Source organism: Carassius carassius, chromosome 41 (genome assembly GCF_963082965.1).
Source record: "Carassius carassius chromosome 41, fCarCar2.1, whole genome shotgun sequence".
Classification (NCBI taxonomy): domain Eukaryota; kingdom Metazoa; phylum Chordata; class Actinopteri; order Cypriniformes; family Cyprinidae; genus Carassius; species Carassius carassius.
The window spans coordinates 2578065-2603132 of record NC_081795.1 but is presented as its reverse complement, the minus strand read 5'-3'; the positions used below and the strand labels follow the sequence as shown (position 1 = coordinate 2603132).

Sequence of the window (25068 nt, the reverse complement as noted above, 5' to 3'; positions counted from 1 at the left end):
TGACTTCAATGGCATGTGGCTCTTTTGTTGGACTAAAAAGAAACTTCAAAAGTTTTCTTTCTGCCTGCGCATGGGGACAATGGGGCGCACGCGGGAGGGAAACACGCGGGGGAAACGGGGGTCCCTTCACGTGCAAAACAAGATTATTCTCTCTTACTTAAAAAGTTAAATCAACGCCAAAGATGTCGGACCCTGGAGACACCGACCCGACCATTTAATGGTTAACAATGAATGTGTGTGCGCGCGCGTGTGTGTGTGTGTGTGTGTTTATTAATGAGATTCTATCCGATGCATTAATTGCATTATGCGTGTAAGATTAATATGGGCGACTTATATTGCATGTCTGTTTATATCTGCTGTACGTCATCTTTCTACTTTTAAACACAGAGGATGAATATTCACAGAACATATCAAGTTTCGTTCATTCTTAAAACAAAAATCACACATAATATAATTATTTTCTAAATTATATAATTATAATTATAATACATTTTCTTACTTTTAACTTTTGAAAAGTAGCCTATAATCTATTAATGTGATGTGACACATCTAGAGTAGCCTACATTTATTAAGAATAGGCTAAATAGTTTCTTTTTTTATAATGCATATTTTGTAAGATTTATTCAGCATTAAAATTCCAAAACAGAAAGTGATTGGTTAAAAAGGAGAACAGGCTGCGGTATGATGCATGCATGTTCAGTCTTCTGAAACACCGGATCCGCGTGTCGAATCCATTTTTGGGAAACAGATCTCGAGCAAAGGTGCGCTCTGATGGGAGTTTAATCAGTTTTATTATCAAAAGGGTCAAATATCAGTATTCTCTAACCAAATAGTGTCAAAATAATTTGAATCGGTTTTACAGTATGCATGCGAACGTTATAAAAAGTTTTAAATGTATGCATGAAAAAAAGAAATTTGAATAGAGTTAACTGAGATCCCCTTATAGCATAATCTTATGTTAAGAATTTTGGTAAAATCTACAATTAAAATTAGGTTTGCTAGTGTTGTCAGAGAAAGAAAAATGTTTAAACCTGTACAGGAATGTAGCTAGAATTCACCAACATCATTTGAATGAACTTCCTGAACAGTGCATATGTTGTTTGTGTCATTTGTCTTGTGGTCTGTCTTGTCCAGCCTGAGGAAGGTCACCACCCCTTTAACCTCAATTAGACCGGGTTCACTCAGAGAAAACATAAATCCTCCCCAAAGACAACTTTAGAATAAAATCATCTGTCCTGCATTTACTGGCACAAGCATCCATGAGCTCCAGAAGGACAACACCGGTGAGATACCCTGCTGAGACACTTAGCCAGGTAGGCCTCCTGAAAACATGTATCATTCATTATCATGCTGTGTAATAATCCAAATTTGAAGAAAGATCATTACAGGTCAACTTCATTGTAGGCTATAGCTGAATAAAATTACAATTTCAAACTTGGCCCTCACGTTTAAACGTTTGAAAGTTCACAGTGACATGTAAATGATATATATTTAATTTTACCCACCTATTTATAAGGTACAAGCGGGAGACAAATGGTACTTCCGCTTTTCAAAATAATGTGTATAGATGCACACACATGCAGGCATTTCATAATGTTTATATGAATTAATGAAAACAGCAGTTTTCTTCATTTTTCTCATTTATTAGCCAACCGGGAGTGTGTTCTTGTATGTAAACAGAACAATTTCAATGTGCAAATACAATTCAAATAGGTTCCACAACAATTATTGAGACATGATAGTAAAAACACACATTTCCTAATTTCTAATGAACACATTACAGAGTATATAAGGGCTGTGTACAAAGCCTATGACCCTAGTGTTACTAAGAGGGCTGGAGTGCATTAAGGGAAGTATAGTCATCCCAGGCAGTAACACTGGGTTCAGGTAAGTGCCGTGCAGTCATTGGGCCAGTGTGTGCGGGAGACACAGACATATAAACAGATGTGCGCACATCAGGCCTGATGGTCCAGACAGTCACAGTGAAAGCAGTACCATGAGAATGAGGGGAGATCACACTGAATGGTACAGAAATATCAGTTTCACTTGATGTCAACATTTTGATCGTCAGTTTCGTTCTTTACAGTTTGGTCCTTGATTTTGTGAGTCAGCAAGAATAAGTTCACAACAGACTGTTTCTGTTTCCTTTTCAGGCTCACATCTAGCCTATGAAACATCTGGACCAGGACAGAAGACGAGCCTCTTATCTCTTCTACTTATCCGCATCCCTGTTGAAAAGACAGCATATATAGAGCTTTGAATGCTGGTGTCCCTTCCAGGCTTCCAGCAAGATTTTCTTGGTCCACCAGCTTCACAAAAATGGTGCATTTTCCAGAAAGACTAACCAGCAGTTTACACTACTGTTCAAAGTTCGGAGTTGGTAAGATTTTCCAAGGTTTTTGAAACAAGTCTCTAATGTTCACTGTTTATTTGATCAAATATAATGCATTTTAAAATTTATATGATATAAATGCATTTAATGCATTTTAAAATGTAAAATGTTTAAATGTAATATACTGTAATGCGCAGCTGAATTCTCAGCATCATTACTCTATACAGTCTTCAGTGTCACATGATCTTCAGAAATCATAATGTGCTGATTTGCTACTCGAGAAACATTTTTGTTTGTGATCAAAGTTGTGCTGCTTATTTTTGTGAAATCCATGATTTTTCAGGATTCTTTGATGAATAGAAACGTCTAAATCATTTACTTTATAACAGACATCTTTTGTGACATTTTAAATGTCTTTCCTGTAACTTTTGATTGATATAATGCGTTCTTTCTTTTAAAAACAAACAAAAATCTTACTGACCCCAAACCTTGTTTTTGGTCTTTTCAGCAGGGATCAAAAAGGCAGTAAACTGAGGTCACTGTATAAAGTATTATGACATATTTTCCTCAACAGAATGGCAGGAGGAGCTGTGAAGCTGGTGACTAAAACACTATTGCAATGCACATTACACTACTTTCTTTACAAATGTTGCTTTGTACAGCACAATAGCCACAGACAATGACTGTTTACATCCCTAACACTCATGAAAATAACCTTAGCATGTATAAATCAGTGCTGCAATAATTCAAATACCCCCACATTCACTTTGTGATACCTTCCTTACAAAAACCTAATCAAAACCTCACGTGACTTCACACAAATGACTGCATCATTACACTTGTCCACCAGAAGAGGGCAGACCTGGATTGATCCATCACATCTGCCTACAACTTATCAAATATGAAACAAGCTTATATAAACTTCACTTGTTAATTCCTATTCAAATATTCCATTCCTTTAATAAATAAACTAATAAATAAAAAGTAAAGGCACGTAAGAGCTCACTTAAAGAAGTAATGATTGAAAATGATTTAAACACCCTCATGTTTACTCTTGTCCTATTTAGAGCATGAGGTTTTTAATATTTCTCCTTTTGAGTTCCACGGATTAAACAAGAGGATTCAGGAATAACATGAGGGTGATGAACTATCTCTTTAAGAGAATGATCAAGTATGTTTACCATTCTAAAGAAAATCACCTTTACCCTAGTGGAAGGAAATTAAGGCCATAAAGTTTCCTTTAATCATCGTCATCAAACCATTAACTTTAAACAAACAGCTAGACGTAATATTCACTATAATGCCAAAGCGGGTTAGTTAGAATGTGTTTTGCACTCAAGTTAACAAGCTATAGTTAACTGGATGAATATTTCAGTTTGTGACACCAAGACAAATGGCCTATAGGAGAGATGCAGAATATCATAAGTGGGTCAGTAAACACTCGAAAGCACATCTTGGCAGCGGTCCCAGTGTGCGAGTCTTTATCATTGGTTTCTCTATGACTGCATCCTGTCACTGCAAGGACATAGTAAAACTCTAGCTGCTCCTCAGGTGTCAGATTCCTGCTTGCTTCACCCGCTATGCACATCTTTTCTAAATCTGTGGTTACATTAGTGGAATTTCACAGACAAAAATAGTCCATTATCAGATTTATAAAGCACAACTTGCATAAAAGTCACTTTTATAGCAAGCAGCGGCCAACTTTTCCTATTCCTATTTGAATGACTGGAATTCGCAGTAAACAGTAAATATGAGCACGCCTTTAACATAGATCTGAATATGGCTTGTATCGATTTCCACCAACAATTTACCCTTAATAAATGACTGATTTGCTATTGCTTAATGTAGAAATCAGCATTATTGATTCGATTAACAATGAAGCTTTCGTCAAGCAGTGAAGGCTGACCTTGGTTTTCAAGCACAGTTCAGTATCTAGTGTTTGTTTAACATCATGCAGGGCATCAGGGACTGCTCATCACAGGTTTGCATGAGACAAAAATCCGATGAACAAGGTGGTAAAGTACAAAGGTCAATGCATTGTGATGCTACGCACATTAAAAGCACACACAGACGATAGCAAAAAGAGATTGTCAGTTAGTTTTCAAACGACACGGTTTTACCGTGATAGATGCATAGGTGAAGTGGAGAACAGAGGGGGTATCAAATGTGCAGTTTCCCTAATAAAGCTATTGATCCATGAGAACAAAGAGATCTTTTTTGAATATGATAAAGGAGGGGAAAACAACACCCAGCAGCAATTTGGAGAATATCATCTGATAAATTGTGTTTGCCTGGCTGATTCAAATAAGTGTTTTACCTAGCCACCAGACTTTATTAGTGAATATTAAGTATTAATTTTAATTAATAAGCCAAATAAGTGCACGTCTCATTTGAAACACGTATTTGAAAAACTGGATTATGTTGGCCTACAGTGGGGTCCAAAAGTCTGAGAGCACATTTTATTATTTAAACCTGGATATAAACAGAATAATTTGGATAAAAGAAGAAGAAGAAGAAGAATAAGAAGAAGAAGAAGAAGAAGAAGAAGAAGAAGAAGAAGAAGAAGGTCATGACATAAACTAATTCTAAGTCAGCATGCAAATTTGTGACACTGAGCAGTTTTTCAATTAAACTTTGCACATGCCAAAGTCATGGTTAGATTCCTAGGGAATGGAGGAATTAATAAAATGTATAGCTTAAATACAATGTAAATTGTTTAGGAATAAAGTATCTGCCAAATGCATTAATTTAAAATGAATTAATAATAAAGATTAAATTATAAAACAATACAAAATATATGCATTTTTCACTTGCGGTCTCATTGTTGGACTTTGGGAACCCACTATAGTGGCTCCACAACCAAATCTGAATATCTTTGCATTAGCAACTAAATATCAAACCAAATAGCAGCTGTGGGGTTTTACCCAGAACGTTTTCGCAACTATCTTTAAACAACTGAGGTTTTGGTGATTTTCAGTGGATGTATGCAGTCAGTTCTTCTCAAGCTCACACAGGTGTCCTAGCAGAAAAACCTCAGGTGGCCATGCACGAATATGAGGCCCGTGAAGAGCAACACAAGAATGGACAGACAGGAGAAGATGGCGCACATGTATCCGGTTGCTGTGGATGCCGTAGGGCAGGTTCTGTATCCGGTAGTCTGGTACGTGAGGCATGGGGATATCTGATGTGCCATGGCTTCTCCTTGTATAACTGCAACAAATGCAGACACTCCTTGCAGTAAGTACTCCATGATTTTGGGCTAAAATAATTGAAACATTAGTCGATTTTGCACTCATACTCCTCGTGGGGAAGCGCTGGCCCGTACCAATAAGTGATCTGATAGTGACTCATTAGATACTAGTACTTCTTTAGTTATTGAAATTTGCTATTCAATGAGTTACTAGTATAATTTACAGTTTCCCTAGTACTAACTGAATAGACAGTGTGAATTTCATGTAAATTTTCAGTAAGGTTCCGGTTGTTATAGAATTAGTTCAAATGAACTTACTGAAAATTACTTCTGAAGCCTTTATTAAACTTAGTTAATGTCCATTTCAACATTTACAGATACAATATTAAAATCAAATCTTGTTTCCAATGATATCCGCTGAATAGACCCCAAGCAGAACACAATGAAAAGTTAAATACTGTGCAGTGCAAATGTACTGTTTGAATTGGAGGGTTGGGGTGTGGGTCAATTGCTGTAAAAAAAAATTAGCCCTGCTCTTGTTACATCAGATTTCTTTTGATGCATTTTACAGCTTTGCGCATTATAGCTAATGACATACGATTCAGTTGAGTTTATGAATGCAGCGGCCAATCAGAAGAGTTCAGATGAGTCCTCGCTGTAACGGTGTGCACGCTCACTGAATGCATCTCATTTCTCATCTCAACGATAAAAAAATAACAAATATAGCCTATTAATTTATATTTGAAAGTGTCTTTGACCCAAATTGAGCACTAGACAAATGTATTGCTCAATGTTAATTAATGCATAAACTAACGTTAACAAATCAGTTTATAATAGTTACGCAAATATATGCAATTGTAACTTGTGAGATAAAATTTTTACTATTAGACTTATGCTGTAAAAAATGTGTTTTTTGTTGCAAAAACATAATAGAAGTTGTTCTACGTTTTGCAAGAAAATACTTTAAAAATTCCACGTTTTTCAGTGTTAGGCTACTTGACGTTCTCTGTAATTGTTTGTGAACTTGTGAAATTTATTTTTAAATTAGCAACAAGCAAAAAAAATCCAAGTATACTGGGATTGATACTAGCTGGCACATCTAACTCTTTAAAATATATACTGATAGTACTAGTAACACGAAAAGAAACTAACCGGTACTAAGAAATAAATGCTGAAAGGGCTTGTCATACGCTTCTGATCTTCTGTCACGCGTTTCTCCGGCTCGCGCTAGTGGTGGCCGAGGAGCGGCCCGTCTCGTGCTCCGGTCGGTCTTTGAGCCAGTAGAGGAGCCACGTTACCATCGCAGACACCATGGCGAGGATGCTGGCCACCGACAGACAGAGGGGTCCCGCGGGCGAGGGCGGCCCGCCGTGGCTGTGAACGAAAATGAGGCCCATGAAGAGCAGCACTAGCATGGACAGTAAAGAGAAGATGACGCACACGCATCCGGTGGTCAGCGCGAGACGCCTGCAGTTTTGGCAGCTCTCGTAACGCGAGACCGAGTCCTGGGACAGCGTGGTCGCGGTGGACACCGTCGTAGTGGACGGCGTCGCGTGCCCAGCCATGGACGCCACAGACGCGTCCTCCTCGCGCCGCAGCGCCACGAGCGCCGGATGCAGCGGAGGCCGGTGGGGCGGAAGAGCATCCTGAGGCACGGGGTCCGAGTCGATGTACACAGGGAAGTCTTCCGTGACCTTGGTGTTGTTCGGCAGGTTCTGGATCCGGTAGTCCGGTACGGGCGTGCGGTGGCGGCACACGGGGCAGCTGATGCGCCACGGCCGCTCCTCGCACAGCTGCAGCGCGTGCAGACACTCCTCGCAAAACGTGTGCAGACACTCCAAGATCTTAGGCGCCCGACGGTCGAGGTCGAAAAAGTTGTAGCAGATTTTGCACTCGTATTCCTCGTAGGGAAACGCCTTGGGTACCGGGAGATCGGGCGGCTCCGGCCCGTTAACTGCTGCTGCATCCGCCGCTGCCATGGCATCTCGCGCCGCTTCACATCCCCGACACAATGGGTGCCAGCCAGTCACGCCAGCCACCTTTTCTTCTCTTTATCCTGTCAGCGAAAGCCGTTAAAACCGGACATTTGTTGTGTCAGGCATTTTTAAAAGCGTGCACACTGAGTAAATAATTAACCGTATCGTTCCGGTCCGGGCGGGAGGTGATGTAATGCCGCCTGAAGGGCAACTTTAATTGCTCTCATCCAGAACCGATGGACGGCTGCGAGCGCAGAAAGATGCGAGACGCGGGCATCACACCTCAATCAAAGCATCAGACACGCGCCTGGGTCAAACAGCGCGAGCCTTTCGCCTAAACGATGCTGTTTGCGTCAGTATTTAACTCCTTCTTTGCTGTCCAAACCTTTGCTGTTTTTTCTTTAATGCATCATTCCCGACTGCATGGAAATAAAAATGAATTCAAATGAATAAGCATGCTTCCTTTTTGCGTTTTACATTGAAACAAAAAAATGGAAATTACACACTTTTCTCCACTTCTGACATAAAAAAGTGGCAGTTTATTAATAATCATTTTAAATGTTTCTTCATTTTTTATTGTAACTAATCAAACAAACCCTTAATATTAATTTCCTGTTAGTAGTTTTAGTCTTTTGAACTTAAAATAGCAAAAATCATTTGCCAAATGCCACCATCTTCCAAGTAAGTGCATTTTTGGTGGGAAAAACAACAACCACAATATAAACACCAGGGCCCAAATATGATTGGACTTCGATCAGATTGGATCAAATCTTGAAAATAGTTCTAATCCGTTCAGATTAGATGATGTAACCCAGTCTTGTTTTTTATCTGGATCAAAACATCAGTAGTGAATTAAATTAAGGTTAAACTGGGGCACTTTTTGCCATTGAGATTGCTTGATGTGTTGTTAAAACCCTTTTGGTAAAGTTGGTATACCTTTGATCCAAAACATCAGGAATATCCAGAAAAAAAGAGTGGATTTAGATTGTATTTCAGGAACAAAATAAAGCTTCAAAATTAGTCATATAATACAATACCTGTACCATGCAGTGCATAGGCCTATACACTGATAAAATTGTAGAAGAAGAGTATTCTTTTAAGACATTTGAAGAAACTGAAAATGAAGGGGGACGATCATTATGATCCAAATTACATTTTTAGAGCTTTAGCAAAGGATTTGGTAATTGCTGTGATGTTTTGTGATTTGGTTAGCCTAATTTGTCTCACTGTTAAATTCTACATCTCATTAGATAAGTGGCTAAAAAAAGTGTTATTATATCATATAAAATATGAAATCGAAATAAACACAAAGTTGACATCATTACAGTCAATCGCTAATTCTTTATTTAAATACTCAAAAAATAGAAGCCTGGGCTTCATCAGAACATGTTTCTGAAAATTACTTTCATATATAGAAATATACGTCATTAAATGACTATAATAACACTAGAATATTTTTTAAAGGCACAGAGAGTCAAAGGTTCTGCATGTATGCCACTCACCTGTGACAGGTACGATAAGCAGGGAATTTTTCCGTGCGTAAACATGTCAGCCAATCAGGACAGCCATGCGTTTCTACGTCAGCACTCTTTCACGCTCTGTCACCTGAAGCTGTGAAACTCACCTGTGAGCGCGCACTGGGCTGGGCGCGGAAGCTCAACATGTGGGGGTTCATCTCGTACCTGAACAGCCCCGAGCTGGTGGCCGGCTTCCAGCGGAGCTTCGGTCTGGTTCCGATGGACACGTGCTCGTATGTTAGTCAAAACGGACTCGTACACTCGAATGGATCCGGTAAGGACGGTCCGGTCACGATCCATCGGCGCAAAGCGGAGCAGGTGGCGAACGGGACGTCACGCGCACACGACAGTAACTCCAACTATAAATCCGCCAGTTCACAGTATGAAACCAAAGGCGAAGTAAGTAAATCAGATTTAAATGAAACCCTTCATTTTAAGTCGAGAGGCTCCCGAATGCAAAGGCTGTGTTTAAAAAAAAAAAACCGAAATAGCAAACTACATTTTCCTGTTTTTCTGGTTAGTTTAGACTGTCAGAAGTTTATAAAGCAATTTTTGATGTCTCATCTAGATACATTAAAACTGTTTTCAAAATTAACTTATGTTGTTAATCTATACAATGTGCTTTAAACTGAAAGGCTGATCACTAACCTAATTACATACTTTAATAATAATAAAATGTGTGTGTATATATATATATATATATATAGTTTTAGTGTGGATTCAATTGGTTGTGAATGTCATTCAACTTTAATACATTTCCATAATCATTGTCAAATATGTAAAAGTGATATTTATATATATATATATGATGATGCACAGATAAAAAAAAGTGAGTCTTTCATGTTGCTACAATCCTCCAAAACACTGTAAATATATTCCTGTATATATCCGGTACAGTGGAAAACTAAGTGTGATTTGTGGTTTGTTGATGTGATGAAGCAATTTCTCTGTGTTCAGGAACATCACAGGCCTCGTTATGAGGTGAGGAACTGGCTCTTCTATTTCCTGTTTGTGACATCAGCCACTCTGGGGCATGAGGTCTTTTACATCACCTTCCTGCCCTGCATCCACTGGAACCTCGACCCATTTCTGTGCAGGCGGCTTGTCAATGTGTGGGCTGTGAGTGGCTGATAAAACACACACACACACACACACACACACACACACACACACACCCTGTGATTAAGCCATCATACAGTCTTTGTTTTTCCGCAACGATGAAAAATCCATTAGGATAGACCGAAACAAAACCAAATTAAATTTTGATAGCTGTTTTCCTCATTTTCCTCAGTGTTTCTATTTTAGATCGTTCTTCACTTTATGCTGTTTACATTTACTTTCCACAGCAATTTTTGTTAATTGAAATAAAATAAACCAACTAAAAAAAAAAGAAAACTCAAACAATTTAAAATATAAGTATACCAAACTATTATATAATAATATATTAATGATACTAAAATAACACTGAACTAAATGGTGCATATTATTACCTTTGAAAGGTTATCACAGTAACAGCTATTGTAACTTTTTTCTGAGAGTGTATTATCAGCAACTTATTTTGTATTTCCCCTTTGCCTCATTTACATCTCCTTTTTATGTCTCTCTATCTCTCTGCAGGTGGTGATGTATATTGGACAAGTGATGAAGGATATTTTAAAGCTTCCGCGTCCTCCATCTCCCCCCGTGGTCAAACTGGAGACGCGTGTGGACGCGGAGTACGGGATGCCATCCACGCACGCCATGGCAGCGACAGCCATCTCATTTACACTGCTTCTCAGCGCTCAGGAGAGAGTGAAGGTCAGACATAAATACTACATTGAGAATGTTTTGAATGTGGCTTGTTTTTGCACAGTTCACTGAAGGGGCGGAGCCATCTGTCACCATCGGTCAGCCCAAGTCCCGCCCACAAATCTGCTGTGTGCCATTATAATGAACTCCCAGTTAATGACTGTCAGTCAGTGTCGGTTATAGATGGAGCCATGAATCAGCTTTCAACCCTTTGACTCTAGAGTTGCACAGTAGCACACATATAAGCATTATAAAACTTTATTAGTGGATTGTAAAGTTGCATTCCTTTTAAGAGTGCTGTTCTTGTTTGTAGGCTTATTTTTTATTTGTTTATACGGGCTGCAGTTTTTAAATGTTATTATATTTTAGTTAATTTTATTTATATGATAAAGTATCTGTGTTGAAGTTTCATATTTAATATATTAAGTTAAATGTACAAAATAAGATGTATAATAATGAAATATTTTGCAGTCAGAGAAATATTTACACTGTCATCAAATATTTTGGAACTGTAAGAATTTTTTAAAAATGTAATACTTTCAGCCAGCAAATATGCATTAAATTGAAGAAAAGTGACAGTAAATACATTTGTTATAACATTTCTTTCTTAAATATATGCTGTTCTTTTGAACTTTTTATTCATCAAAGAATCCTGAAAAATAAAATGCATCACAGTTTCCACAAAAATATGAAGCAGCACAACTGTTTTCAACATTGATAATAATCAGAAATGTTTCTTGAGCAGCAAATCAATATATTAGAATGATTTCTGAAGACTGGAGGAATGATGCTGGAAATACAGCTTTGCATCACAAGAATAAAGTACATTTTAAAATATATTCAAACAGAAAACAGTTTATTTTAAATTGTAATAATATTTTACAATATTACGTTTTTACTGTATTCTGGATTAAACAAACGCAGCCTTGGTGAGCATTAGAAAAAAAGGAGTTTGTTACTAATCCAGATATTCAGTTTTGAAAATGTCGCCCTACTTAAAACCAGTTCAATTACTAGATTAAAAGGAAGAACTCTGAAAAATGTGAAAAATTATTCTTTGTACGGAAAGAAGTCCAGAGAGCTGTGTGTGTATGATTTACGATTAAAAAATCCATTCCAGTCAATTAGCCTATACATGAGCTCTTCTGTCGCACATTCCTCCGTGCCCATTCAGGAGACGTTCTTCATTAACTTCCTGTAAAAGACCCCCAGCTGACAGATGAAGAAAGAAAGGGAGGAGAGGAAAGGAAATGAGCAAGGGACTGACGGAGAGAAGCAGAACAGAGGGGGTGGGGCAACTTCATGAATATGTAAACACTCTTCCAGTGTTGTCAGTGATCTGAATTTTCAGCTGGAAAGACAGATTGAGAGGAAAAAACAAGTGGCATTCAACATAGTTCATATGACTTGTGCACTATATTCCAAATCTTATGAATCTAAAAGAGCTTTTTATGAATAATGGATCAAATTTAGCACATTATTTATCGAACATCTTCCCCTCTGCTATAGCTTTCAAATCAAATTTGTATTTGTTTACATTCAAACTTGTCCACTTTTGATAAAAAATGACATAAAATTGACTGTGAATGATGCTAAATTGCTAATTTTTGATTGAACTGTTCATTTCTGTCTTTGTGCGTGTTAGTTCCCGTTTGAACTGGGACTGATTGTGGCCATGGTTCTGTCTGCGCTGGTGTGTCTGAGCCGTCTTTATACCGGCATGCACTCTGCTCTGGTAAGACTGGAGGAGAGGCTTTAAAATGTGCTTTTGCATTTTATATGAAACATTTATACTCTTGTATAATTCATATGTTCTGGCTGGTCTCTAGATTTGAACGCTAGTTACTTTAATACAGCACTGTAGTGCTGCATCATACTAAGGCAAACATTTGGCCTATTGGACATGCTTGGAGATATTAATATAATACAATTTTAATGAAAATAATATTAATATAAATATTTTAAAATATTAATTTTTATATATTAAAAAATTTGTATCAGCAAACATTTTATATGTAATATTATACGAAAACCTAATAGTTTAGGTTTTCTAAACTGCTAATAACCTGTTGTTTTAAATGGATATTTATATGTCACATTGTAAGTAAACTGCCCATTTAGAAAAATTAATTTAGAACACCCTGCAAACAGCTAAAAACATCCTAATAACCATGCAAAACACCCTTGCAACCAGCTAGAAACATTAATTACTCGCAATAACCTAGCAACTAGTAACACGTTAACAACCACTCAGAACATTATAGCATCCACATAGCAGCACAATAACACAAATATCAACCTTGCAATCTAGATAGCAGCATCTTAACCACTTATAACACTCTAACAACTACATAGCAACACATTAACAACCACTAAGAACAACCCTAGCAACTACATAGCAATGCAATAACGCATGCATGAAGCTGAGCTGCATGAAGCTAGAATTACAGAGTCTGACAGTAATGACTGAAATCTTTCTCCTTCCTCTCAGGATGTGATCTGTGGCGTTTTAATTTCTGCTGTCATCATGGCTGTGTTGTACCCGTACTGGGGAACCATTGACTACCTGCAGCTGCACAATCCTCTCTCCCCCGTGGTGGGGTTGGTTCTGCCCCTCTTCCTGTCCTATAAGTACCCCAAGCTAGACCATTACAGCACCACACGGGGGGACACCACCATTATTTTAGCTTGCTGTTCGGGATGTTCAGTTGGATACTGGGTGAATGAGCGATTGGGCTTGACCTTTGACCTAGCCGGGCCTTTTCCAGTGACCCTACCACCGCTGACCCTCGTGGCCTTGGGTCTCGGTGTTGCACGGTTCCTGGTCGGGGTAGGGATGCTGGTCCTGACCCGGCAGACGGTGCGCTGGGCGAGTCTGCGGGTGCTCTGTCGAATTAACGGAGCGTCTGTGAGTGATGTTGATGCACGCAGGAGGAAAGAGATCGAGGTGCCGTATAAGTTCAGCACGTATGTTGCCATCGGACTGGTCAACAGTATCTTAGTGAACAGAGTCTATGTGATGATGGGACTCTGGGATTTGGGAAATTCGGTGTAATTACACAGTGTTTACAGGCAAGTTTGAACATAATCTCACTCAATAATTAATTCTGAGGGAGAAATTCACTTTAGTCTTCATTCAGGATTGGTTGGCACATATAAATTATCACATTGAACAGTAGTCTGTTGAATCTACTAGCTGTATTTTATCAGGTTTTGTGGCTTGATTTTGAAGGGAATATTCTTGGTGAAATACAAGCTAAAGGTTAACAGTCTAATTTCTGTCTAGATTCAGTCTAAATTCAGAAATGCTTACAAATCATTTGAAAAATGACTAATGACGAATTTCCTTAATGCTCATCTGCTATAGAGTTAATGAGTTAACATTTTTGTTTATGAAAAAATCGTGTATTTTTACACTTTTTTTACGCTTCCAGTTGCACCCTCCCAAAGTCAATGTTTTTTTTTTAACAGGTTTTTGTGTTTACGGAAGATATTCTCACGTTTTATTCTACAACATAAAATACGTTAATAATAGCCCACTGATTTTTGTTTTAGAGCTTTTACTTGAAAAAGATGGCTGCTTGCTACAAAGGTATTGTGTGACACTAGACGTCATCCCACCAAACAGATAACCTCATCTAGTTCATTCACAGCCTCATGTTTAGAATCACACGTTTCGATCATACTTTTTTTTGTGGGATAATTCAATGCATGCCTTGCATGAACATGGAATATTATATTTTATTATTATATTATATATTTTAACATTACACATTTCACCTCTATAGGAAACTGTTGATTTCTACTTTCACCCATAACTTAAGTTATGAACATAAGTCAGTGGTGCAAAGTTATGGCTGTTGCCCAATAGTCTTCCAATGTAAAAGCATTTTTTATCAGGTAAAACTGTTAGACAAATTGATATTATTTTCTGTGGTAATAAGAGTAAATGGATATAACATTGTTTTTTTGTTTTTTTTAAGCGTTGCATTAAAAGTTTGATTTTGCACTGAAACCCACAGATTAAAGATACAATCCCTTTTACCATTGTTGAAGGATTTCAGTGGCCCTCAAAATATTGCTCAAATCTTGCGGATGTGGCCACAGTGTGGTCCTTGAAGAAAAAGGTCTAAGTTCAGTTTTGTGACATCACAATGACAATGCAAAAAGATAGATAATGATGTTAGTATGATCACAGATGATGTTTAATAAGTAAAATTTGACTGCCTCAAATCTATGCTTTTTTTTTTTGTTATGCATTTGATATTTATTACAAAATACTGAAGAACATATTTTGTAATTTGAGTTGCCAGGTATGATACTCAGGATGTGTGTTTATGAGCTTTTATAGATGTGGTAAAAGAAATGAATAAACATAGTAAAAACGGTGTCTTTTCTCTCCTGTCACTGTTTTTAACTGTGTTGATGTGCTGAGGAGTGTCTGCTGAAGAGGGTTTAACAGTTCTTTATTACAGAAACCACAAACACGCCTCTCATGTGGCCACAAACCCTCACAAATGCAGTGTACACACAGACCATCCTTTCACACACACAAATTAAAGACCGGGAATAATAGCCTCTAATCACTCACCCTCTTAAACGTGAAGTTCAGACACTAAAGACACTCCTACTCCACTTCTAACACTCAAATGCATTAAACAGCTAGTATGAAACTAACAAGTATGGGAAGCTATTGAGCTTGTTTTAAGCATATGAGTGGAAGCATGCATGTAAACAAGTCTGGTATCTCCTGGAAATCAGGCGGAGCCCAACTCTCTGGCCCTGTCCTGTCTGATAACCTGTTAAACCAGACACTTCCTTTCTATCAACTCAAACCAAACACACAGATTTGGGCTAGTTAATCAGTGGGCAGGAGTCCTGCTTAATGACTTACAGCTGAAATATACTCGAATACACTTCAAATATACCTGTGATTACTCATACAAAGCACACAACAAAAATGTGCTTAACAAACCTCTGACCACTTCAGTGCAACATACTGACATACAGGTAAACATCGAACTTTGACTTGATTAAAAAAATTTTTTACAGATAGAATATTCAGTTCGCTTTAGATAAAGTATAGTAAGCCACATTAGATAAAACTGCTTGAAAAACCGACAAATCTAGACATGTTTGCTGCATTCATCCATATTTATTTGTTTCTGTGATGTAAAATGTGCTGGACACAAACAGACAGTCATGATGTTTAATATATTGAATAACATACTAGCAGTGGACAAGTTGAGTTTTATTAAAACATAGATTTTTACCCTGAACATACAGTAACACATGCTGATGGGGCTATTACTCATTATCCAAAAGATAGACATGACAGTAATATATGGCTGGGAGGAGCCTAAAGCGGAGGGGCGTGGCTAAAGTTGTTTGCATTATGACATCACAGGAAGGGTTCGATGTCGATATCGATGGCAGAGCAGGGCATGGTCAGCTCAAAGCGACTGATGACATCAGGGTGAAGGACCCCGAGGTGTCCGATGCTTTTGCCACATGAAAAGATCTCAGCACAGCGGCCGGGAAAGAAGGTGGAGTCTGTAAGAAATATAATAAATAACAACGATTAAATATCTAATTCTTTATAACAACATGCACAGTGTAATTTAAGCATTTATTATATACTATTATAGTTTTTTTTTATATTCTGAATTACTTTAATATTTTAATGTTAATGTTTTATTATTTTGTTTTGTGCTTGTTTTATTTTAATATTTAGCACTCATTTATTTTTGAGTACATTTTAGTACCTCAAATTATTTTACATTTTAAGATTATTTAATTAATTTAATATTATTTTTACTATATAATATACATATTTATTCAATTTATTATATATTAGACAATTTTTGTATTATATTTTATTTCAGTTGACCTTTTTCTAAATTCATTAAAATAATCTTTAATAGTTTAAGATTTAGTAAATAATAACAACACTGAAAATGCACTGAAGAATCATTCACAATAAGACCACGAACATGAATAAAGAAATTAAATATAGAAATATCAGACTTTAGCTTCTTCCGTCCATCCAGAGAAAATAAAAGGAGGAAAACAAGAACAGAAGCATAATAAAAAAATCAAAATAATCCAGTAATGATAAAAAGTCCATCCAAAAGAATTATATAACACCTCCTATTTTGATTTTGCTGACTTACTTCACACACATAAATGCTATTAAATATTAACCACTTAAATAAATCTTTGAATATGACTCCGAGCGCTCATAAAACAGGTGTACGAAGCGATCACAGGAAAGACACCATGTTGACTTTTAACATTTATGACTCACCCTCGGCCGCCTGGATGTGGTATCCTTGATTACGGCCCGGTTTGACGTCTAGTAGCTGCATGACCCGGTCCAGAAGTCCATGGATGACTTCAAATCCCGGGCTCTTGTTGTAGTAAACAGCACACAGACGTCTGTTGTTACGGGCTCCTACGTCTGCCAGACAGATGAAGTTCAGTGACTGCAGAATTATTAGCATATTAGCATGAGGACATCAAACACACCTTTTGTTTCATCCTTCAGGACGACGTCTGAAATCTCGAACAGTTTGAGAGGAAGGGGCATCTTCCTGTTGGCAGCGATTGTCTTCAGGAGTCCAGGAAGAAGAGAGGTGCGCGCCACCTACAGGAAAGTACGGGTTAGTTAGTATAACCTCACTACTGAACAGATGTGAGAAATCCCAAACGAATCTTCTGTAAGTACCTGAAACTCGGCAGTCTTTGGGTTGGAGATGTGGACGGCTCTGGTTTCTGCGATGTTTTTCCTGAGTTTATCTGCGATATCTTCTCCGGAGCACTGCAGAGAGGGGAAAAGACCATTTTAAAGCAGTCATGACATGGAAAATATGATAATAATATGAAAATAATGCAAAGGCAAAAAATAGACAACATGTCTTTTTTTACATCGTTCTTGAGGCTGTTTCCAAAAACAAATATACAGAACAACCAATGTTGAAATTTTATCAGACGATTATAAGGGGATCTTCTATCTGTTATCTATTTTCTAAGTGCATGTTACTGATCTTTTTTTGAATGATTCATGCATGCATTTTTTTACCAGGTTACTTTTAATCAAAATGCAATAACCAATAATAATCATTATTATTATTATTATTATTCAATATTCCATTACACTTGTACGTCACAACACAGAATGAAACATCTGCTGCTACTTCAATTTAATCAACTATTGAAATTAATCACTCAAAATGACTCACAAACTCAAGATTTATTTTTAAATACTAATTTTAAAAAGTGATTTGTTGAATCTGTCAGCTTGCTATGACAATGTGTCGTTACAAATACACCATCGCACAAAAATGATGTTATAAATGCAATAAAAAAATATTAATGAGGGGGCTGGCCAATCATAGCAAACAGGACTGGGTTTACGATTTCAATAATCTTTGTTTCAATGATATGGGTATATAAATATGTAATACATTATATTACATATTTTGTTTGTATACAACATAGTTTTTATTTTAGTGTCGTTGTTAATTTGAACCTGTAATAACGAAGTAATGTACTATCTGACAGGGATCCCTGTATAGTTAACAGTATTAGTAGAGAGATTGTTTTCCTTAAGAATAATCGACAAGTACTGTACCTGATAATTAACCGGACAAATTGATATTGAATTGAATCGGGATAGATTAGATTCGTGAAATGTCTACCCAGCCCTAATAACAGAGATTATTTACATGCACAAATCTTGCAAAAATGAACTTTTCAATTTTAATGGTCAGAGAGAGGGAGAAAATGCCCATGAAAATTAAATGACAAATGCTTTCAGACTTCAAGAGAAAAAAAAACCCATGCAGAATATAAGAGAAAGAAGTGATTTCTAACCAAAGCGAATGTCAGTGCTTCAGTAAACCCAGCGGCTGCAAGGTCTTGTCTCAGTAACTCTGTCAGCTTATTTAGAGGGAGCTGCAAATATAAAAACACATGTAAAGAGCCATAAAGTCACTTTAAAGTGATCTCAAGTTGAACTGGTCAGAATCAATGTTGTTCTCAAACCTGATTGGCTATGGTGTATGTGTGCGGCGTGCTCCTGACGATGTTGTTGAAGCCGTACGCTATGGCGGCGTCCTCCATGATGTCACAGGCATGGATGACATCAGCCCGGGTGGGCGGGATCTCAACCTGGATCAGACCGCCCTCGCCGCTGACCTCTGACCTCAAACACATCCGGGTCAGCAGCTGAGCGATGCTTTCTGACGATTCACTGAGAGACAACACAGAGAGCGTGATGATCAGGGTTCAATCTACTGACCGAAGCGGAGGAAAGGTTCAAATGAAATATTGATTATGAAGTGCTCACCTGATCCCAACTCTTTTGTTGATGAAGTCCCCAGACAGCGTCTCCGTCCTGTACGCAAGCTCCTGTCAGCAACAAGATTTCATATTTAGTCCTGTATAAAAGTTAATCTCTGTATATGTAGCACAAAAATATATTTGTGTGCGTAAAAAAAAAAAAGAGTTAGTACATGATGAGAGAATTTTCATCCCTTTCATTTCAGTGCAGCTGTGTGATCAGTTCAGAGAATGAGTGTGATTACAAACGAGTTTTAAACTGAATACATACGGGATACACACACAATCTGCCATCAGGATAGACAACCTCTGCCTCCTCAACCCTAAACAGAGAGACAATAAACATCTCAGTCCTGAACAACATGAAAACTGGAGATGCTATGAAACAAGGATACTCACGTGAACGGTTCCTCACAGTACTCACTAAACATGGTCACTACCATGTCCAGCGTGGTCTTCGCCTGCAAACACACACAGAAAACACTTTTCATGTTTAAAAGCATGCTGCAGTTCTTACTTACTTTTAAGGATTGTTTGATAGATTGAAAGTTCAAAACAACCGCATTCGTTTGGAACATTATAAATGACTTCACTGTCACTTATGATTTTAATGCATCATTTCTGAAAAAGTATTAATTTCTTTAAAAAAATAAATAATAATCTTACAGACTCCAAACATTTGAACTGTAGTGTGTATATTGTATTATTACTAGTGCTGTCAAATGATTAATCACGATTAATCGCATCCAAAATAAAAGTTTTTGTTTATATAATATGTGTGTGCATATTGTGTATATTTATTGTTATATATAAAAGCACATAAATACAGCATATATGTTTACAAATATTTGCATGTATATTTATGTTAATATAAATTATATCATATATAAATATTTATAATATAAACTTAAAATTTTTCTTAAATATATACATACATGTGTGTATTTATACATTAGAAATATACACAGCACACACACACACGCACAAACACATATATTATATAAACAAAAACTTTTATTTTGAAAGCGATTAATCGTGATTAATCATTTGACAGCACTAGTTATTTCAAAACAGTATAAAGGTAAAGCGGTTCACCTTTGTGAGGTCTGTGGCCGTGCACTCGATGAAAATGTTCTTTGTGTTTAATGAGATTTTGCTGTGGTCCCCTGAGAGAGAGAAAAACTAAACTTTAGACTAACAGTGTTTCCATTAACAGATCCAGAAAACTGATCAACAAAATCACAAAGCCTAAAGATGAACAGAATGAAATGATCTATCTGTGTGTCTGTGAATGCATATGTGTGTGTTTAACTCACCGTTGATGATCGGAGGCATAGATAGGACGACTCCATTACTGTCATATATGACGGGGTAGAGAGGTTCATTCTCGATGATGTGGAGGTAGTGTCTCAGATGACTGTCAGTCTACAAGACATTAAATATTAATAAAACAACTTATGAACATTAAGATTGATTGTGTTCATTTAAACTTGTTAAACGATGCAATCTGAGGAAGAATCTCTTAAAGATACAAGATCTGACAAATACATTGACAAGCTAGTAATGTATTAAAGGACTCATGAATTGAGAAATCAAAATTCTCTTGATCTTTTGATATATGAGAGCTCATTGTACTTTAAAAACATCTTGCAAGTTTCAGAACTCAAAACTTTTTCATTAGTCTTAAAACTGCTTATATTGAAGCCGATCTGCTAAAAATGACAGCTTGTGGAATGTGTCACTTAATGACGTATTAGTGTGGCTAAACTCCGCCTCCACAGAAGATCAATGGCTGCTTCTACATCACTTCCTGTTTAGCCCCGCCCACTGATTATACATTACTGCCTGTTTAGCCCCACCCACAGATTATACATCACTGCCTGTTTAGCCCTGCCCACAGATTATACATCACTGCCTGTTTAGCCCCGCCCACAGATTATACATCACTGCCTGTTTAGCCCCACCCACTGATTATACATCACTGCTTGTTTAGCCCCACCCACTGATTATACATCAATAGGCACGTTCGACTTGAAGCAGCGCTGCACAGAATGATCGCTGTATGACATCAAAGTACCGCAAGAGCGATAAGAAAGCACACGGATCCAATGCATTCGATACACTCTCACGGTACTTTGATGTCATACAAAGATCATTCTGTGCAGCGCTGCTTCAAGTCGAACATGCCTATGTTTTGAGGGAAGTCGGGGCCTAATGGTTAGAGAGTCGGACTCCCAATCGAAAGGTTGTGAGTTCGAGTCCCGGGCCGGCAGGAATTGTGGGTGGGGGGAGTGCATGTACAGTTCTCTCTCCACCCTCAATACCATGACTTAGGTGCCCTTGAGCAAGGCATCGAACCCCCAACTGCTCCCCGGGCGCCGCAGCATAAATGGCTGCCCACTGCTCCGGGTGTGTGCTCACAGTGTGTGTGTGTGTTCACTGCTCTGTGTGTGTGCATTTCGGATGGGTTAAATGCAGAGCACAAATTCTGAGTATGGGTCACCATACTTGGCTGAATGTCACTTCACTTTTGTTTTCACACTATTGTCTGTTTAGCCCCGCCCACTGATTACACATAACTGTATGTTTAGCCCCACCCACTGAGTATACATTACTGCCTGTTTAGCCCCGCCTGATTATACATCACTGTTTAGCCCCGCCCACTGATTAGACATCACTGCCAGATTAGCCCCACCCACAGATTTATGCATGTAGTGTAAATAATGAGGCAAACACAGGTCTACGCAGAAACCAAATGACAAAGATGCTCTGTAGACAACAAGACATTGTACAGTGCATAGCTGTGGAAAACTCTTTCTTTGCATCGCCTTCCTTCTGATCCCAACATTAGAATAGAGTGGATGAACTTTATTTTTAATGAAGTTCCAGACAGGGTCAGTTAGAACTTGGTCCTTTGCTCACTTCATTTTACTGTGGATTTGTTTACATCCAGAGAACATTACAAAATAATAAATAAAAGGCAGTTCATGACCTCTTTGATGTATTTATGTATTTAATACATTGTACACCACATACTGTACATTTTATGTAGTATATTGAATAAGATTTTTACGAATATTTTCTAAAAATAAAAGTAATTTGTAATTTTCTTGTTTTTGTCATTTTTATTAGTTTTTTTTTTTTTTTTTTTTTTTTTTTTTAACGTAAAGACAAAATTAGAAATGTTGCTAAGGCAACTAGATAAAATATAATAATAATAATAATAAAAATAATTTTTAAGGAATTAAATTATTTTTAATGGTTTTAGTTAACAATTATTAACCTATTCTGGCCAGAACAGCCAATCAAATGTCACCTTATAGAGACTCATGAGCTCAGCGGCGGTGTACTCTTTGCTCTGATTGAGCGGTTTGAAGCGGATCTCGCCTGGAGGTTTGGCTGTGTAAGTGAATGGACCGGAGATGGTGTCCAAATCATGAGTTCCTATCGCAACCAGGGTCCTTTTCCTGATGGGAGAAGAACAGAGTGATAAAACATCAGAGTTCATCTTCTCATAATAAACCACTGAGTGCTGACTGACCTGCAGATGTTCTGGTGCAGTTTCTCCTGCAGCTCTATGAAGCTCTCGTATCGCTCCTGAGTGAAGCTGATGTTGCGCAGTACAGCTGCTACAGCGTGTGGCCGCACAGACGCCGTCTAGATAAACACGGAATATTCTCTAATATCAGCACCACTGCCATTACATTCATTTAAATGATCTCCCTCTCTATTCTTAACCATTGCTGATGGTTTCTCACTGTACTTGAGCTTTTAGGAAATCAATATAATTAAACCTCTAAGCTGAAATACGACTCTGATATGAACCTCGTCTGTTATGAGCAGCCGCTGAGGCTCTCCTCTGTCCGCCGGACTCACACGCTTGTACCGGGGAGCTTCCAACCTAAAAGCACAACAAAACCAAGCCATTTAAAGACCATAACACCGAATCTGACAGCGGAACCCCAAACACTGAGTCTCACTTCTCCTTGAAGACCTGCAGACCCCTGACGAGACCCTCCAGACAAAGGAGATCATAGCGATTCGCTGGCACATCGATCTTATACAGCACGACATCAGACGCTCCTTCTGCCTTCTCATCTCCCTGCTCACGGCTCAAGATCTCCTTCTCTGATGTCTACAAATGAGACACAGACACAATATATATATATATATATATATATATATTTCATTATATAACTCTTATATATACACACAAAAAATATCTATATTATAGAAATTATAGATGTATATTTATATAACTTAATTACTATAAATACATAATTTGTAAACTATATAAAAAATCTTAAAATTGCTATAGTTTTAAACATTAAATGTATATATTTTTAACATTTCATTATTACTATATATTATACATTTCTTATCATATGCATACACACAAAATTCTATAATTATAATTTATATATGTCTGTTTGTGTGCGTGTGTGTGTATATGTATATATATATATATATATATATATATATATATATATATATATATATATATATATATATAAATAAATTACATGGAAGGTAAAACTACAATAACTTGTTAATAAAAAACTAATTTTAAACAAATACAGTTTCATATAACTTACGATTTCGTCCAGCTCGAGGCCAAACTCGAAACATAGTTCATCAAATTCTTCATCAGCTAAAATGTGGATAGAAAAATAAATAAATAAATAAAGATTATCAATTCCATCACATAAACGCACAATGCAAACAGGGAAACGTTGCACATCTCAAAGCATGCAAATCAGCAACAACTAATAGATAGATAGATAGATAGATAGATAGATAGATAGATAGATAGATAGATAGATAGATAGATAGATAGATAGATAGATAGATTATTTAAAGCATGACATTTTGAGACGCATTATGATTGCGTCATCAACGGGCGTCGAATATGACATATCAGCTTTTCAAATGAATGAATGACGAATAAAAACTAACGCTAGATTAAAAGACATAAAGCACTACAGTAGCTAAGCAGCATCAGACTAAAAAATACATACATTAAATATAAGACAAAATAATTCCTGAATTCAGTCAAATTTTGGAATAATCTGAATCTGATGCAATCGCTGCGACACACCGGAGAAATGTCATTTAAATTCGTTTTGAGTCTCGAAATGAATTCGTTCAGTAATGATGAAATGGAACAGTAGGATATGTGATCTATAACATGTCATTTGTTTTATTAAGACATTCCTCCATGATCTCAACAGATGCAGACACAATCACACACAAACTGAGCACACTTTCCTTCTAAAAACACACTCGTGAACGGGCTCACCCTTTAAACCACATACATGTGAAACACTTACTATATTTCTGTCCCAGAGCTTCAAAGATCAGATCTCTCTTCACACTGACTGTCGGCATGATCGCAGCTGGTCACCGGAACACTTAAAACTTCAAAATAAAAGTTCACGTTTGATGAGAACAACATGGAAACGGCCTATATTTAAAAATAAAAGTCCCAACTGGAAACTTGTATATTCTTGTTGACATAGTTCACTTATACTATTTTATATGAAGGACATTTTTTATATTTATTTATATGTTTGTTTATTGGAAAAATATGGATACTGCCATATTTCTGAGTTTAAATAAATAAATAAATAAATACATAAATCAATAAATAAATACATACATGCACACATTTTGGGATCAGTAAGATTTTAACATGTTTTAAAGAAGTCATTCTGTTCATAATTTGACCACAAAAATACTGTAATACTGTAAAATATTATTATCATATAAAATAACGGTTTTCTATTGTAATATAATGTCAAATATAAATTATTTCTGTGATGCAAAGCAGATTTTTATTATTATTTTCTGTTTTACCATCATTACTCCAGTCTTCTTCAGTGTCACGCGATCCTTCAGAAATCGTTCTAATATGCTGATTTA

At 37.1% G+C, this 25068-nt stretch overlaps 3 protein-coding genes across 3 annotated transcripts; 1 reads left to right on the top strand and 2 right to left on the bottom strand.

Moving 5' to 3' along the window:
* Nucleotides 1-5238: 5238 nt before the first annotated feature.
* LOC132123439 (E3 ubiquitin-protein ligase RNF186-like) lies at nt 5239-7774 on the bottom strand. The gene is made up of 2 exons (XM_059534052.1): nt 6675-7774; nt 5239-5542 (listed from the first exon to the last, which is right to left on the bottom strand). Exon 1 carries the CDS (start codon nt 7499-7501, stop codon nt 6728-6730), a length of 774 nt encoding a protein of 257 aa, XP_059390035.1. The 5' UTR covers nt 7502-7774; the 3' UTR covers nt 5239-5542; nt 6675-6727.
* Nucleotides 7775-8615: 841 nt separating this feature from the next.
* On the top strand, nt 8616-14088 carry sgpp2 (sphingosine-1-phosphate phosphatase 2). The gene is made up of 5 exons (XM_059534040.1): nt 8616-9414; nt 9973-10134; nt 10633-10812; nt 12449-12538; nt 13295-14088. Exons 1-5 carry the CDS (start codon nt 9160-9162, stop codon nt 13856-13858), a joined length of 1251 nt encoding a protein of 416 aa, XP_059390023.1. The 5' UTR covers nt 8616-9159; the 3' UTR covers nt 13859-14088.
* Nucleotides 14089-15938: 1850 nt separating this feature from the next.
* On the bottom strand, nt 15939-24588 carry LOC132123429 (phenylalanine--tRNA ligase beta subunit-like). The gene is made up of 17 exons (XM_059534034.1): nt 24477-24588; nt 23742-23797; nt 23127-23281; nt 22972-23047; nt 22688-22803; nt 22463-22613; nt 20463-20571; nt 20242-20312; nt 19546-19607; nt 19418-19469; nt 19154-19215; nt 18850-19057; nt 18679-18759; nt 17531-17623; nt 17332-17449; nt 17111-17263; nt 15939-16356 (listed from the first exon to the last, which is right to left on the bottom strand). Exons 1-17 carry the CDS (start codon nt 24532-24534, stop codon nt 16205-16207), a joined length of 1773 nt encoding a protein of 590 aa, XP_059390017.1. The 5' UTR covers nt 24535-24588; the 3' UTR covers nt 15939-16204.
* Between the last annotated feature and the right edge of the window lie 480 nt (nt 24589-25068).